This window comes from Gastrolobium bilobum, unplaced genomic scaffold (genome assembly GCF_033153095.1).
Source record: "Gastrolobium bilobum isolate Gb01-03AN ecotype WA unplaced genomic scaffold, APGP_CSIRO_Gbil_v1 utg5873, whole genome shotgun sequence".
NCBI classification, from domain to species: domain Eukaryota; kingdom Viridiplantae; phylum Streptophyta; class Magnoliopsida; order Fabales; family Fabaceae; genus Gastrolobium; species Gastrolobium bilobum.
Window position 1 is genome coordinate 355,569 of NW_026898064.1, and position 18,270 is coordinate 373,838.

Genomic DNA, 18,270 nt, shown 5'->3' on the forward strand with positions numbered 1-18,270 from the left:
TAATAAACTGTGGCGATTACATCATTCCTACCCTCACTCATCTTACAAAAGTAGAAAATAAACTAACATTCACAAAAACAACACAAAAGTAGTAATGTTGTATATAAAAGGAAAATTTTCGCACACAGAGTCCGCTCCTGAAATGGAAGTGTGGTCATTTATAGTAACAAACTTCACTAGAGGTTGCACCATTTTATTGAACATAATTCGCTATGCCCCCTAGCGAATTACTAGGGAGCTAACACCTGTCTATTATTTGTCTAATCGGTCCCTAATTCGCTATGAATCATGGCAAAATAAGCACGTAATTCGCTAGGTAGTACAACGAATTTTGGGGGTATTGACACGTGTCTTGACAATGACTAGACATGACTGGCCATCTGACACAAAATTCGCTACTCAGTGTAGCGAATTATTGGTGTTGTGACACGTGTCCAGCAACTGACGACATGACTGACTCCTGGTCAACATAATTCGCTACACAGTGTAGCGAAATACTCCCGATTTGACACGTGGCATTCTTGCTGACTGGACATTCTGAGTTGGCATATTTCGCTACGAACTGTAGCGAATTATTTGCAAACATAATTCGCTACACTGTGTAGTGAATTATCACGCGTGGCATTTTGGAAAATTTTACTGTTCGCGTGGCAATCTAGTAATTTTTTTGTCAAAGCGTGGCAAAATAGTCAGTGTCCCAAGCATAGGACCAAACCATTGATGACTGATCATATCTATGTTAGGAGTGATTGTAGTCTGGTTCAAGTGAATGACCCGACCCATTAGACCTAACTAATTAATTTAAAAAAAAAAATTAATTGTTTAGGTTGTAAAATTGATTTTTGCTCAACATGAGTCAAACTTCAATTGGTTCAAATATTGGATTTTGATTTCTTCAACTCGATCAAATTCGAACCATTATAATTGTCATAAAAAGTTATTAATTTTAAAATATCTTAATATAAAATAGGGATTCTATTTTCTCATGTTATTGGATATAATTATTTCCTACTATAGACACATGATGTGGTGGGACCCACCACTTATTAAAAAAAAGAAAAATAGTGACACAATTTTTAAAGTGAGAATAACATGAGATAATTATCTTATGTAAAATGAGAAATGACATCGGTTGGTATAATTTGTTTAAAAGAAATAAAAACGAAGGTCAATTCAATCACCGTAGTCGAACCAACATAGTCATGGACTCATGGCAGCTTAATAATAAAAATTTTCTTAACTTGACCTAATCCAACCTCATTGAATTTAATTAGCTCAGTATTTATTTGTGTTCAAAAGTGTCCCAACCTCATTAAATATAACAAAACTGTAGTAGATTAAGGTATTTCGAAAGAAAAAAAAAGTTCTGGCATTCATCAATACATAATGATCTGATCACTGCCATCATCCATCATCAACATTGCTAGCGCAGTCATACTTCAATCAGAAATTCTCCTTACAATTCTCTTGGTTAAAATTTACTTCATTAGTTCCATTACTATAATCACAACTTCACAAGTACTTGTAGTAGCACAATGATCATAACTAGCACCATCATAACTTTTTGCAACTTTCCCATTTCTGCCATGTCTATAAAGTTTTCCAATGTGGGGTTCTTCTATTTGGTGAAATAGATTGTTTTCTCAGTCTACTTTTATTTCTTGATCATATTGATTGGCAAGAAAATATGTAACAACATAAGCAGAGGCATTGTTTACAGCTTTGAGCCTAACAAGCAGAACTTTTTAGCAATCTTTTGGGGAAGAACTGGTATAGTCTGAAAAGAGTGACAATGCAAGAAGTTTGTCTCCACATGTTAGCTGGTCCCATTCAATGTTCCCCTCACTGTTCTTTTACCCTTCTTCACCTTCCCTTTCTTTTTTCTTTTCTCCTTTTGACCATCTTCCCATTCAAAAGGCATAGTTTTGCTTTTTGGTGTGAAGAAGTAGCATATGTTTTATAAATTATGGGTTGAAGATCTTCAGGTAGAGAGTGAGATCTCTTGAGGGCCCTCATGTGCTACCTTTCTGCTGTTTGTCTAGTTCAGCTTTAATAACTTCAGAACCGTACAGTAGTTTCACTCTTCTTCTTTTTTATTCACTTTCATTCTAAGGGAAGTTCAAGATTTTTGTAATATAGGGAAACTTCCTTATGCAATGATTCAAATATACACTCAGTAACAGTTGAAACTTAAAGGACATGTAATCTTTAAGTCAAGCTCAAAATTATACATTATAGTATATGATTGTTCTAGTTTGTGAGAGGTTTGAATAATTTGTATGAATTTATAGGTTTGAATATCAGTGCCACCATTATATCCAAAAACAAAATTATATACTAGGAACTAAATAACTTCATGATCAAGTAGTACTATCTTAAGAGATTTGCTATCACTTGAACTATACAGCTCAGGTAGGGAGATTTCATTGATGTACTTAAAAGAATGGATTTTAATAATTCCTAATTCACAGTTAGGATGAGGTCTATTATGAAATGCCAACATCAATTTACTTATCCAACTGATATCGTGAAGTCACATTGTTTACAATAAATATAACATTTGGCAGCTTGTTGCTGTGACGGATTTTTCAATTGGACTATATATCTTTTGACCGTAAATTTAGATAAGGCTTTCGGCAACCTTTTGTCAACGTCACAAATCCTGTAGAAGTCACCCTTTAATCCTTTATCAATTGTAAAAGGGATATCTTTTGCTATTCAAGTGCGGAGAACTATTGAATCAGGGGTAAAATGTCCAATAATCACTAAAAGAAACACCCTAATCAATTTAGTTATTTTGGAATCAACTTGTCAATGATTTTTAAGTTCTGTCAATTATATTATTTTACCACGATAGAAACTTTTCATCACTCAGGCTATTAAATAAAGGTCACATCAATAATTTTTATATTTTTTCAATGAAAAAAGTGTTTATCCTTTTAAATGACACAACTTATATCCTTTCACTCTCACAAAGAAGTGAGACTCACACCTTTATTTTTTTTTGTCAACTCTCTCTTCTCCTTTATCTATATCTTTCTCTCTCTTAAAGTGACAACTTTACATTCCTTTAAAATGACACACACTTTACCCTTTTTCAATATGCCCTATCACACAAAAATCTATTAAACTTGAGTGATGAATAATGCATAGACTTTTACTAGAAATAATACAACAATAATGCATAGACTTTTACTAGAAATAATACAACAAGAGCGATAAAAATTAAACTTGTGATCACTAGATCATAAAAATTCTAATTTCATAAAAAGAATTATTTTAATTCAAAAATTAAAATTATTAAGTGAATGTTACATCAATAAATTTTATATTTTTTTAACATCTTATAAGGCGTACTTGTAAGCCCCAGTGAGCTAGTGATAAAGGAGATTGGCTAATATGCGTGGGTTGAAGGTTTAAATTTCATTATCAACATTGTATATAAAAAAAAAAAAAATTAAATGAAAAGAACAAACATTTAATATCTTAAAAATCTAAACAAAATTTAGGAAATAAATGCAAATAACGAAAGTGATAAGAGTGAAGGCAAAAGATAAGTTGACTACTATATGGAAGTTTCAGGCTCTTCATCTAAGACGCTGGGAAAGATTGATCACTATTTTGGAATTAAAGAGTTTTCTATCTGCAAACAAAGGTATACAAGCACCTTCTGCACCCCATTGCTCTTGAAACATGAATCTTCCATTCCATCACATACAAAAAGAGCCAACAAAACTGGTCTAATATATATATGGAATAACATTGTGCCTAGAGCATATTAAGCTTAAGTAGATATAAGGGGGCTGCGAAGACCGTCAGTGTTTGATGAGTAGTGAATTGGAACCAAAGCAGGGTCTTTATAAGCATTTACCAGATTGTCATAAAACTCATTCATTGTAGTATCATTCTGGTCTTCCCTATCCTTCTTTATCAAACTCTGCAAACACAAAACCAAGTCAAAATCATATATTTTGCATGCAACATGCAACAACTTTTCTGTTCTCTCAGAGAGAATTGTTGCCTTTTTTTTTTTATGTTAGCGGGTAGATATTGAAATAACATTTGAAGAATCAAGTTATAGTCACTTTCTGGATTTGAAATGTACCTCTGTAGGGTATGCAACAAATATGGGTAAGAATCTTTTTCGGCAGTACTCGTTAAACAGAAGCGTGAGGACTGGTAGAGGAAGCATCAATGTAGATGCTAGAGAAAGCTTTTTCAATGCAAAGATTCCCACTGCAATGATGTGCATGAGTACTAGAGAAAATATCATTGAACTGTGCACTATAGGCCAAAATTTCCCTGCAGTTTCATACTTTGGTGCATAGACATTTATAAACTGCATTATACATAGGCAGAGCATCAGTGCAGAAAATATTAAAAAAAAAAAAAGATTTTTAAGTGTCTCACATTTTCATGGATACAATTACTTTTAACATTGTCAGTTACCAGAATCAACCAAAACAAAATACAGCAACTTAACAAGCCGTTTCCCATACTTCTTGTTGCTCCTTATTCCCATGAATCACATTTCTCATGGAATTAGTATATTTAGAAGGAGCTCCATATACACTTAACCAGACCATATTGCATTCCTTTTTGTCCAAAACTTCAAGATGATCTTTCATATCCTGGCTGATCCTATAATTTTCTATTAGTTTATTTGGCAAGAATCTCTGAAACCACTGCTCAACTATTAACAACATAACCGATCCATAATTTCTTTGCAAAATTTTCTCCAAAACATAAAAAAGGCTTAATTTCATGGTAAGTCGTGAAAACCATATATCAACACTAGGACGCCCTCAATACTTTCCAGACATCTACCTAGTTTCATTATCTGAATAAAAAAAATTTCTTCAGCTACATCATGCAGACCATCCAAAGTTTAGGAAGTCTTGGTGAACAAATTTTCAATTATAGGAAAAATTAACCAACATGGGGATTTAGCTGTTAGGTGGAGACAGAGGAATGATTATATACTTCTAACATATGTAATATTCCCACTTTATTTGGTGCTTAAATTTAATTTAGTATAATTATAAAGAATGGGTGCAACAAGGATAGAACTTCTTATCATTTGGTTATAGAAGCTTTGGTACCATATTAAGGAATAATTTAACCCAGTAGCTTAAGCCAATAGGTGGAGGCCAATAAATGGTTCTATATCTTGAACACTTCTTCTTAAGTTGAAAACAATTTTTTTTTTTCAGGATTTCCAATATCATAATTCTCCCTTCTTTTTATTGGCAGAAGCAGGTAGAATATCATCCATAGCATAAAAGAAGCTCAGCAAATCAATAGATATCAAAATAACATCCAAAGAAATACTGACCTGGTTTCGAAAAATGATATATGCAAGACAAAAGTAGGCCAAGAGGAATGGCAAAATAAGTGGCGCTAGGAAGAAATATGTAATACCAAGAAGTCCAAAGAAAAGGACCCTTGGAATATCCCTGTGGTATGCAATAGATGGAACTTCTTCAAATTCATCATTTGGACTTGTGAAAGGCCTTCTTATCAAACTGGAAATGAAAGGAATTATACGGAAGAGTTCTGATGATATACTTGTCCATCCCGACGTGACCACATAAGTGATAAAAAATGATGCCTACAATCAAACCAAAATTAATTGCATCAAAATGATAGAAATAAAAAAATTAATATTATTATAAATTGGTATGAAGATTTTAGACTTGAATTGTGATCACATGACATGCTCAAAGTGATTGATAGTATGAATAATGATGTGTGCTCATATTTGTTACAGCTCCAATTTTCTGGGCAAGGAAAAGTTACAGCATAAGAAGAAAATGGAAGAAAAGATGAAAGAGTAAAAGGAAGAAATCGATTTTATTGATGTATTATAGAAGAACAAACAAGAGGAAAACCTCTTCTCAAGGGGCACTCCCCTTCCTCTGGGAAATTCTCAGCCGAACTATGAATTAATCAAAAGCTTCCTACTACAGTCAAAGTATCCCTTTTATACATCAAGCTGAACCTATCCTCTAAAGGCCTAACTGCCAAATACAGCCGTTACAACTAACATGGGCCCTAATTAATGCCCTTAACTACTCCCTAACATAGGCCGTAACGATATTAAGTTTTGGGAGGACATTTGGTTGGGGCATTTTTTTAGAGGTTTTTCCTTGCCTATTATATCTTTCTACTTTGCATAATCTGGCCGTTAATTACTTTTATTCTATTCAGGGTCATTCTTTAAACTGGGACTTTCATTTCGGTAGAGATTTGGTCTTACTTGATTCCCCTCGTCTCTCAGCCAAGCCTGATATCTGGAGGGTTCTTTTGCAAATTTTTCTTTTCAGTTTTTACCTCAAATTGTGTCTCCAAATAGTTTAACATTTCTTATGCTTCCTCAACAATGTCATTTATCATCTTTGGTGCCTAAAAAATCATTGATGCTTAAACTAATGCTATAAAAAAGATAGATGGAATGAGACATTTCTGAGTTGCTCCAAAAAAATTTAGCTGCTATTCAAGCTAGCCTTTAAAAATGAATATAGAACCTCATACCTTTCAATGTAAAGACTGCTTTATTATTTTTTTTCCTTTTGGGTAAATAACACCAAAGACTCCTGGATTTAATTCCTTATGGCAAGTTATAGAAAGTGTGGCAGTCACTTTAGCAAAGGTTAAGGAAAGTTTTATTGCTAATTATACTTTATATTGTTTGAAAATCATGATTAATGATGGTGATGTTTCTTTACATGAACGCTCAGACAAATAATATATGCAGAGATCAGATTAATTTATGGAACATAAAAATGGTTCAGTTCCACCCACATGGTTCAAGGCTAAACCATTATTCGTTTTAGTCCTCACTTCTCAAAAATGACTTGCATAGAAGTTTCAAAGAAATTTAAAATGGGGGAAAATGTTTTCTAACCTGCACCAGATTCTTTGTAGCCTAGAAAATAAAGTTCAAGGAAAAATTACAACGGAGAGGAACATTGTCTAACCTGCGCCGGAACTGCAACTGCCAGCTTCCCAGGAATGCCCTTGGGATCAAGGATGATTGACACCATATATAGAGCTGACCCAGAAAATACAGTTGCAAAAAAAGCATTCCATATTGTGAACCACAGTACTTTTATAGATGCACTCATTTCTATATCACTATGTGAGATGTATCCTTGAATGGAGGAAAGGAACTCCATGACAGGAGGCACCAATTTAAGAAACAACAGAAGAATAAGACTGGGAAGGTATCCCGTAATTACTTGACTGACAAACTTTCTGCAAGTTGATTCACAAAAGGCTCAGAGATTTTGCATTAACATAAAGCAGCATGTTGACAAAATTAGGAAGATATAACAGCATAAGTAACCAAAGGGATAGTTAGAATGAATTTGACTAGACAGGAAAAAAGAACATCAGATGCAGAGTTAAGACACAATATGCTGTGATTAGAACACCATAGCATCAAGAAATCACAACATCTAGTAAAGGTAGCAAAAAGTCTACAACATCTACACTGATCTTCAAGTTAATATCAACCTTTATCAATTGCAAAACCCATACTTTACATCTACAACCAATATGTACTGAAAAAAAAGGTTTGTCACACGATTCCTATGTATAGAGGCATTGTGCAAGCAATCTGATTGCAATACTCCTAAGTACAGATATTCATGAAACTTTTTTCTTTCAACCCATAAATGACTCCATAGTTCAGAGTATTGACCACCTAATTAGATATGTCAATTTGCTTTATGCTTTTAACTCAATTTTCGGTTTGCTCGCTTTATCCTTGTCGGAACTAACTGATATTCAATAATGAACTATACACGCAATCAAGGCAACATAAAATCTGCAATCACCAACTTGTGGCATAGTCAATGATTGAAAGTATTGACTTGAGAAACACTAAACGATCACTTTGACCTAATTATCATGCAACCTTGAAAGTTGTTCTTTTGAGCATAAACTCCAAAGAGCATGAGAACATGAGGGGAGGGGAAACAAGAGAAGCAAGATAGCATATAAGAGAGAGGGGTTAGGCATTAACATAAATAAATAGACCAAGTTCACTTACATGGTTAGAATACTTGTCAAGAAGGGAAACAAAACTTCCAGTTGACTCAGGTTGGTAAGCCCTTGTACGATTATTACAGGTATGAGGAACAAAATAGTGAAAAGAATACACAAAACCACAACCACCAACTTAAAAATCCATCTTTGCATGAATGATTCAGAGAAGAAAGGCCAGTAAACATCATGAGGTTCTGGAGCTTGCTCAGTAATCCACTGTGTGGGATTAATTGATTGGCGCAAATGGAAAGCAGTTGCAGCACCATAACGAGACTTGAAGAACACAAAGGCAGCTCGAGTCTCCTTGAATATTGAACAAGAATAAAGATTAATAGGATGCACTTTATACCAATAGAAACGAGAAAAAATGCAAATAGTTAAAACAAGACTGAAATTACTTTTAAAATATATTTCTTTTTGGAAATAGACCAGAAAGATTACTACATACTTCTGCTGCCAATGAAGACTCTGACTGCTTCAATCTTACATTCTCCTCAATATCCTCTAATTTCTTTTCATACTGCTCCATAAGATTGTTTTTTCCGCCAAAAAGTCCAAAAAAACCACCATGCTTATTCTTTTCCTGAGTGGGATCCGATCGTAATTGTGTAATCCTTTTATACAAAAATTTTGCTTCATTCTAGATTGAAGAAATGGAAAGACAAGGAAATGAGTTGCATAATTCTTAAAAATGAAATAGAAATATAATCTACCAAAGAACTTAATTTGATAAAAAAACATAGCATCCACCTTATACATATAATTGAAAAGAATCAAAATAGGTAACCATTAAAGCACTTAAAATTAATAAATGATGCTTGAGCAGCAAATAGGATAATAATAGATTAAAGATTTTGAGTATTTACAATTGCGTCAAGGAATTTTCCTTGAGGAACAATATTTCCTCATGGAATATCTCATTTATATTTTAGACCATCTTCAAAAGTGAACCTCAATTCACAACACTATGATGCTTAAACATTAGAAGTAATTGAGAAGGAAAGAAACAAGAAAATCAAAAAATAGTAACATTGGGTCATATATGCTTTAATCACTCCAATATGGAGAGAAAATAGGTAGATTGTTTAGCACACAATTCAGATCAATTAGCTCCAGCTTATTAGCCAGTCCAAAACATGTACAGTCAAAGGAACTATGCATGTCAATACTGCATATAGATTGAGAACGTGTGAAGAAACATGGTCATCTTCACTCTCTCATAACGTCGATAGTGCTGACTTAATCTTTTATGTAGTGTCAATACAAAAATCCAATCTGGACAATATCAGAAATATTTTAGCAGCTGCAAAATTATGAATTTTTAGTATGGGACTCATTTAGCACAAAAGCAAGCAGCTTTTAGGGTCGTAATCAAGTAAGAATTGAAGAAAAATTTGAGAGGTAATATGCATTAAAAGGCTTGTTAGCCTCCATACAAGGTAAGTTCTCATTAGCCCAACTTAAAATCTCAATCAATAACTTTTGTACTTTGCTAAATCTGATATATAAAGGCAAAGAACTACTGTTGCACGACAAACTAGCAACAAGTAAGCATAAGTTTAAAGTCCAAACGACCAGAAGATTCTTGTATATTTACCATTAACAGGCTGATTTTAGTATTAACTTCACAGATCCAAAAAGATTATAATTGTTTGGACTTACTACTTACTAGCATTATGAAGTTGTTGATTAATTGTTAATTTTATATTAAAATAATAAGGGTATTTTATAATTCTTATTTCCTGGTAATTTAGGTTTGATTTATGTTATTTGGTTGTTATAGAATATTTTAGTAATATCCATCTTTGTTCATGGGCAATACCAGAGACTTGCAGGGTAACAAAACTAACCTTTGTTTTCTAAGTGTGGTAAGTCATTTTCTACAAAGCTCCATGTGGTAGTCATTGAGACACTGCAACACGAATCCTCAAGTATATCAAAGGAGCACCAAGCAAGGGACTTCTCTATGAAGAGTGAAGACAAAGGCCATACTCAAGTCATTGAGTTTATGTTACAATCCAGTTGCGAGGTATGAGACTTGGAGTCCCACATCAGAAACATAAGGTTCTAGTGTGGGGTTTATATGGACTTTGGACTCTTCTACATTACAAGCTAACTTTTGGGGTAAGGCTCTCCCAAGGTTCAATGGACATTCCATTTCAGGATACTATGTTCTTAGGCTTCTTTGTTGACTATAAATGATATGTCTCAATGCTTAAATTTTGAAATTAAAAGCAATGCACAAAGCAACAAAATTCTGCACACCTTTAGAAGACTAAAAATTTCTTTCCAAGAATATGTAAAATATAGAGGACTAAATCAATTAACAAGAAAGGAAACTAATATTCAACACAATCCTTACTAGGAGTCTTTGGATTTTGCTAGTACGACGAACAACCATGTGTGACAGATACGTAGAAGGATATAGCTCTTCAAAGAAGCTCTCAACACTGTCACTGATGCTGCTACCGGAGGAAATGGGAATGCTGTGAACTAAAATGGTGAACTGATGAGGCTGAGGCCTTGATGAATAAAAATAAGAAATTCTTCTAGAAGATATGTGTTTATATTCCTGAAGATTAAAATAATATTGTGAAAAAGTAAGTACTTCAATTGTCTGCTCTTGCATAAGCTAAATTTACTTTTATACTTCAATTAATAAAGAAAATTAAAAAGTAAGGTAAACCCTTATCATCAAGCTCTGTAGAATTAAGAGGCAATTCTTATCCTGTTAATTAGTCTAGTATACCAGTAATAGACATAATAGATATTTATATATTACATATTCATCTTAAAACTTCATAATTAAGTCCGATGTAAAAAGCATAAAACTAAGGGGATTGCTAAAGTAGTTAGACAAAATATTTCCATATGCTAAGAGCATGTACTTACATAAAAAAGTAGTATGCATATGAATCCAGTGACAATATATACAGCACAGAAGTGGAGCCATAACCTGAAACAAAAATCATAAAGGATAACAATCTCAATACAGATTCTAATCCCATAATGAGCCAGGAACAAAAGATAAATGCTGAATGGAAAATCTCCACGGCCGAAGTAAATTCTCTAAGCACAGCTCAATTAGAACAATAAAATCTTGAGGTAGTATTCACCAGTTAGAGCCACTGTTTACATTTGATATGGTAAACACATCCAAGGAGTTATTGGTGAAGTTTGCAACATCAAAATCTTTTAGCTGATTTCCCCAGCAGTTGACTGGAAGAAGCACAAAGATACCAATAATCCCAGCAAAAGTAAATACTTTCAAACTGCATCCAAGAAATATAACAACTCAGTCTAAATAAGAGCTGTTTAATTAGCTGCTTCCTTTTTCTTTTTTCTTTTTTGTCTTGGAAAGGGTGGATATGAAAAGGGGTCATGCACAAACTCACAAAACCATGAAAGTCATGGTACTATCCCCTAATGAAGGGAAAGATATACCTAAAGGTTATAATGTGCATGAACACCACACCATCTAATCCTGATAATGATAACAGTTCCTCCTCAGAAAGCCTCCAGGCATTTGCAACCCAACCCGGAGAAGGTATTAGTCTTTCTAAGTTGAAACGACTTCTCCTCTTAGAAATTCCTTCAGCCAGAAGGCGCGGTAAATAAACTTCATAATTGATCGGTTGTTTCCTCAATATAGAATATAGTATGAAGAACAACACACACAGAGCAATATTGATGCCAACAGATGTCAGAAGAGCAGACACAATCATGTTTCCAAGGAAATCTCAGGAACCTGGAAAATTATGACTCAGCTGCTGCAAGTATCATAAGCAGTGGCCAAAACAGAATCAAAGATTTTTCAAATTTGAGATCATAATGAGCACAAAACACAATAAGACCTAGAACATGAACTTTGTAAATAAATAACTGTTCATGAGATTTTTTGTGATGATAAATTAAAACAAAATCCTAGGTTCAGTTTCCTGCATAAAATCACTAAGCAAATCAATTGAAGACAAACACGATGCTGCACAGACCCAAAGTCAAATACTCAGAAGAGGAAAAATGATTTTTTTTTTATTTAAAAAAAGTACAAACTCTTGAAATAGATATTGGCAAGCAGTGAATTGAAAAACCCAGATTCAGAAACTCCTAAATATTCACAATATGATTGCAACACTCACTCAAAACCCAAAGTTGAACTCAGTAAGAAGACCCAGCAGCTGAAAACAGAGAAAGAGAAGGTAAAGAGAACAAAACCGGTTCCTCGTGTGTATCTATCTATGTAAGTAGCTTTGAGAAGGAAGAGGAGATAAAACAGATTGTATGTATCTGTGTTAGAACATCAAGATTTTTGCCTAGTCAATACGACAATTACATCAAATCATGGTGGAGATGAAAATAAACTGAAAAATTCATGACAGTACTCAAGGATTACAATTTTTAATTCCAATTTATAATTAATAATATATAACAATACTCAACGGCGTAAAGAATTTTGAAATAGATAAACTAATTAAGTTTGATGGAGATGAAGATGCTTTCAAGTTTCAATATCAGGTTGGTAACTTTTTTATTTATTTGTTGATTTCAAAATTCATATTTTATTATTTTGGGGATTAAATAGAGTTGAAGGGTTGTTCTCACAGTCAAACGCCCAACCAATGGTTTCCAACTGTTGGTCACTGACAGTTAGCTGCTTCTGCTTCGGGCTTCCCAACGTGGGGATAAAATATAATTTTAGTGAACAAAATTCAATTTAAGAAAAATTTAAATAACATTATTTCGAATTTCGATTGCAAAGTCATCAAAATAAACAACATATAATATATTTCGTATATAGCAAGTATCTTTTAGAATATATACACGTGTAATTCATTGAGGCATCATAGATGAACCTTACTATTCTCATACCGATAGGTCTCTTTGGATCTGGTCAAAAAAAAAAGTCAGATAATGTGAAATTAATAATAATTATAGAGTTAAACGTAGATAATTATAGGACTTGCTTGTAAATTAATAAAACCTAGATAGAATACCAAACCGATTAACGTCTTGAAAAAAAAAATTCCTCCCCAAAAAACAACCACTTCATTGAGGGCATAATTGAAATATGCTTAATGATTTGTACGTTCTAAAATATTAAATGCTTTACTCTTTTTTATACTTAATACTGAGGTAGATTATACTTACAATGTAGCATGGCCCATGCGGCCAAAACGAGTTAGTCAGCTACCTAAAAGGTTCCAAGATTATTGGGCCTAGTTTTATATCATTGTTAGTTTATATTCAAGCCCTTAATATTTCCTTTGCATTGATGGTAATGTTAGAAGACTATAAGTAGTAGGTTCCCTTTTGAATAATGATATCAGAAAATTCCAAAATTCTCTCTCAATTCTCTCTATTCTTTCCCTCTTCTTTTTCCCTTCCTAATTCTAGAACTGACTCGCTACATTGGTGCCTTCATTGAGTTCATGCTACTCAAACGTTGATCATGGCTGAAACACGTTACAAAGATCTGCAAAATCAGTTGCACGAACTGCAACAACAACAGCTCCATATTCCAGATCTGATTAGAGAACAGATCCAAGGTCTGTGCGCTGATCTGCAATCTGAAGTGACGAATCTGGTTGAATCTGTCCGACTATCTTCTTCTGGTATTCTTGGATTTGGACCTGGTATAACTGCATCTTCCACTTCTGCTGCAACACAGCAACCTCGCGCACAACGGCCACGGCTAGCTTTTCCGCGATTTGCTTCAGGCGATCCCACAGATTGACTTTTTGCTGTGGATCGTTACTGTCTCTATCATGACATTCCAGATGGTGAACGATTGTTACTTGCTTCGTTTCACCTAGATTCTCCTGCTGCTCGTTGGTTTCAGGGGCTGAATCGAGATGGCCTTTGTACTTCATGGCGTGTTTTTACAGTTGCATTGCAGCAACATTTTGGACGTACAGATTTTGAAGATTCTGCTGGTATGTTAACCAAACTTACTCAGATTGGCACTGTAAATGACTATCAGGCCAGTTTTGAGGACCTTGCTAGTAAAGTTCCTGATATTACACCAGTACTTCTTAAGAGCATGTTTATTAGCAGACTGAAACCGCGAATTAGGCGTTCTGTATTGACCATGAGACCAGTAGATTTACATGGATCTTTTGCTTTAGCACGCTTATTTGAAGAACAATTTGCAGAGGAACGTTCTACTCGTCCCTGGGTGACAAAATCACCCTTACCTACAAACCTTCCCCCTCCTTCTACACTATTACCTCCTAAACCAAAACCTCCAGATCGCATACCTACCATTCCTATCAAGAAATTGACCCCTGCTAAAATGCAAGCTAGGAGAAACCAAAATCTCTGTTATAACTGTGATGAACGTTATACATTCGGTCACAAGTGCAAAGGCAAGGCAACACTATTATATTTAGCTGGTACTGAGGATGATGATATCAGAAACCCAGAACAACCCGAAATACCACTAACCCAACAAGATATACCCACCGAAATTACACCTGAAATTAGCCTAAATGCTATGTTTGGGCATCACTCCTCTCGTTCGTTTCGTTTGAAAGGTTCTATCCATGGGCAGAATGTACAGGTTCTAATTGATTCGGGGAGTACTCAGAGTTTTATCTCTGATCGTATGGCTTCACATTTGTCACTTACACTACATTCCATTTCTGCTTTTCACGTCCAGATTGGGAATGGTGATTCTATGCGTTGTCAGGCTGTTTGTACAGCAGTTCCTCTGCTCATGCAATCCCACTTATTTTCCATGGAATTATTCCTTTTGGACCTAAAAGGAGCAGATGTGGTATTGGGCATACAGTGGTTAGCCGCATTGGGTCCTGTGCTCACCGATTATGCATCTATGACTATGTTATTCCACCGCTCTAACGTTGCTATAGTTTTACAGGGTGACACATCCATTGCACCAAGTGCCATTACACCAGCTCAACTATCTAAGTTGGCTTCTCATGACGGTTTTACATTCTGCTTGATGTATCTAAGCTCCACCTCACCCTCTGAATCCCAACACGCCTCTACACCAAATTCATCCTTATCCAGCCATCCTATACCTACCGTGGCAGCATTACTATCCAGCTATTATGATGTTTTTGCTACACCCACTCATCTCCCTCCCGACAGAACCCACAACCATCATATTCATCTTCTACCCAATACTAAACCAGTCCAAGTCCGCCCCTATCGATATCCACACTTCCAGAAATCTGAAATTGAACGCCTGGTTCAAGAAATGCTTGCAAGTGGTGTAATTCGAACCAGTCACTCAGACTATAGTTCCCCTGTTTTGCTAGTTAAGAAGAAGGATGGCACGTGGATATTCTGTGTTGATTACCGTGCCCTTAATGTTGTCACTATTAAAGACAAATTTCCTATACCTACAGTGGATGAACTATTAGATGAGTTACATGGAGCAACAGTATTTTCTAAGTTAGATCTTCGCTCTGGCTACCATCAAATCAAGATGCATCCCGAGGACATTTATAAAACGGCCTTCAGAACTCACCATGGTCACTTTGAGTTCTTGGTTATGTCGTTTGGGCTTACCAATGCTCCCTCCTCCTTTCAGGCTACTGTGAATGAAATATTCACATCTCTTTTACGAAAATTTGTTGTGGTTTTTTTTGATGATATTTTAGTTTATAGTCCAACTTTGCAGGCCCATTTGCAACATCTTTCCCAAGTTCTGCAGATTCTTAGGACTCATACTCTATTTGTCAAGTCATCTAAATGCAGTTTTGTGCAACCTACTGTGGAATTTCTTGGCCATGTTATTTCCTCCAGAGGGGTTTCTCCTGATGATTCTAAGATACAAGCTATCAAGGAATGGCCCCTACCAACTAACCAGACACAACTACGGGCCTTTTTGGGGCTTTCAGGTTACTACAGACATTTTATTAAGGGGTATGCTACCATTGTTGGACCATTAACTGATTTACTTACTCGTGATGGGTTTGTTTGGTCTCCAAAGGCTGATCTTTCTTTCCAGCAACTCAAGGAGTCACTTACTACAACTCCTACCTTAGCCCTACCTGATTTTACAGCACCATTCGTTATTGAAACCGATGCTTCAGGAATTGGCATTGGTGCTGTTTTGCTCCAAGCCGAGCACCATATAGCCTTCTTTAGTCGCAAGCTCTCTCCTCTCATGCAAGGTAAATCTACTTATATTCGCGAGTTATTTGCAATTACGGCTGCGGTAGCTAAGTGGAGACAATATTTACTTGGTGCAAAATTTGTCATTCGTACTAATCACCAGAGTCTTCATTGCCTTATGACTCAAGTGATTCAAACCCCAGAACAACAGCAGTTCCTGGCCAAGTTACTGGGTTATGATTATTGTATTACTTATAAGCCTGGTAAATTAAATCGTGTCGCGGATGCATTGTCGCGATTACCTGCAGAGAGCTCTTCGGATAACTCTCCCCAATTTCAGGCTCTTACGAGCCCCATTTCTAACTACAACACCAAATTACAGACAGAATTACAAGCAGACACCTATGCTATGGGGGTTATTAGGGGATTACAGTCATCCATAAATCAATGGCCGCAATGGCAATATAAAAATGGTCTACTCTATCACCATGGCCGTCTGTTTCTGCCAGCAGCTTCCACCTTGATACCCCAGCTTCTCTCTGAGTACCATTCCTCAGCCTTGGGTGGTCATGTGGGTGTACATCGTACATTGGTCCGATTGTGTGCCAATTTTACCTGGAGAAAAGTAAGGACAGATGTTAGAAATTTTGTTAAAAATTGTGAAGTCTGTCAAAAGATCAAAGCAACCAACCATGCGCCTTATGGACTACTACATCCACTACCAACACCAGAATCTATTTGGTCCGACTTTACGATGGATTTTATTACTCAGTTACCCCCATCTAACGGACACACAACCATTTTTGTGGTAACTGACAGATTGACTAAGGGAGCTCATTTTGCCCCTTTACCATCACGATACACAACAACTAAGGTTGCTCTGGTTTTTTGGGACACAGTGGGCAAACTACATGGTACTCCTAGATCTATAGTCTCAGACAGAGATCCACTCTTTCTGAGTGAGTTCTGGACTACCCTCTTCAGACTACAAGGGACTACTCTTAATTTTTCCTCTGTTTATCACCCCTAAAGCGATGGACAGACCGAAAGAACAAACCGAGTTTTAGAGCAGTACCTTCGCGCCTATGTGTATGATCAACCGTCCACTTGGGCGAGATATCTGAGATGTGCCGAATATCACTTCAACACCGCATTTAACAGATCGCTGGGCACGTCTCCGTTTACAGCCACATATGGACGTTCTCCGCCGTGTGTGTTGCAGTACTCTTTTGGATCCAGTGCACTCGAAGCTGTGGACTCGGATCTTCGCACTCGAGCACAGATTCTCGCGGATTTAAAAGAGAACTTAAAAAAAGCACGAAACTTCATAAAAAATTATGCTGATCAAAAGAGAAAAGACATCACCTTTGAGATTGGTGACTTAGTTTTGCTTCGACTCCGTCCGTATAGACAACTCTCAGTCCACCGGCGATCTTCTGCAAAACTGGGGCTGAAGTTCTATGGACCGTTCGAAGTTTTAGCAAAGATAGGCGCGGTTGCTTATAGATTGAAACTCCCAGATGGTTCCCGTGTGCACCTCGTGTTCCATCTGTCGTTGTTAAAGCCTTTCTTCTCAGACCGGCAGTATGTCATTCACCCTCTGCCGGAAAGCACGGAGAAGACGCCACCAACACATACTCCAGTGGCCATTGTTGCGTCCAGAAAAGTGTGGAGACGCGGCAAAGAGGTTGAGCAGGTCTTAGTCCAGTGGTCGGACTTACCACCGGAATGCTCATCGTGGGAGAGTGCTGAGGAAGTTGAAATTTTGAGGAAGCAGAAGGGTGTTTTGGGAGAGCACCGAAATGAAACTCAGACACATGAGTCCTCTGCAGAGTTAGCTCACATCCTTCCACCCACTAGTATACAAAACCCATCTAGCCACTCAATCAAACCCACCACCAGCTTAGCCAATCGTACACCACTTGTGCGATTTCCCACCAATCAAAGTCACCCAAATATTTTCTCATCTAACCAAACCCCTGCTTTTCCATTCAAGCCTCTGCCCACACCATTAAAACCCTTGTCCCCACCATCCAATCAAGTTCCTGCGCATGGATTTTCGGCCAATGAGAATAGCCCGCCTCTTATCTCTTCCTAACCACTATCACAGGCTCCATTTACTACACTGACGCCACC

The 18,270-nt window shown here is 36.2% G+C and overlaps 1 protein-coding gene across 1 annotated transcript; it reads right to left on the minus strand.

The window, feature by feature from the left end:
- Positions 1-3,515: 3,515 nt before the first annotated feature.
- LOC133312497 (CSC1-like protein At1g69450) lies at positions 3,516-12,561 on the minus strand. Its single transcript, XM_061513701.1, has 10 exons — positions 11,497-12,561; positions 11,169-11,324; positions 10,945-11,008; positions 10,415-10,624; positions 8,501-8,692; positions 8,057-8,355; positions 6,981-7,257; positions 5,336-5,611; positions 4,106-4,339; positions 3,516-3,937 (listed from the first exon to the last, which is right to left on the minus strand). Exons 1-10 carry the CDS (start codon positions 11,775-11,777, stop codon positions 3,785-3,787), a joined length of 2,142 nt encoding a protein of 713 aa, XP_061369685.1. The 5' UTR covers positions 11,778-12,561; the 3' UTR covers positions 3,516-3,784.
- Positions 12,562-18,270: the final 5,709 nt, after the last annotated feature.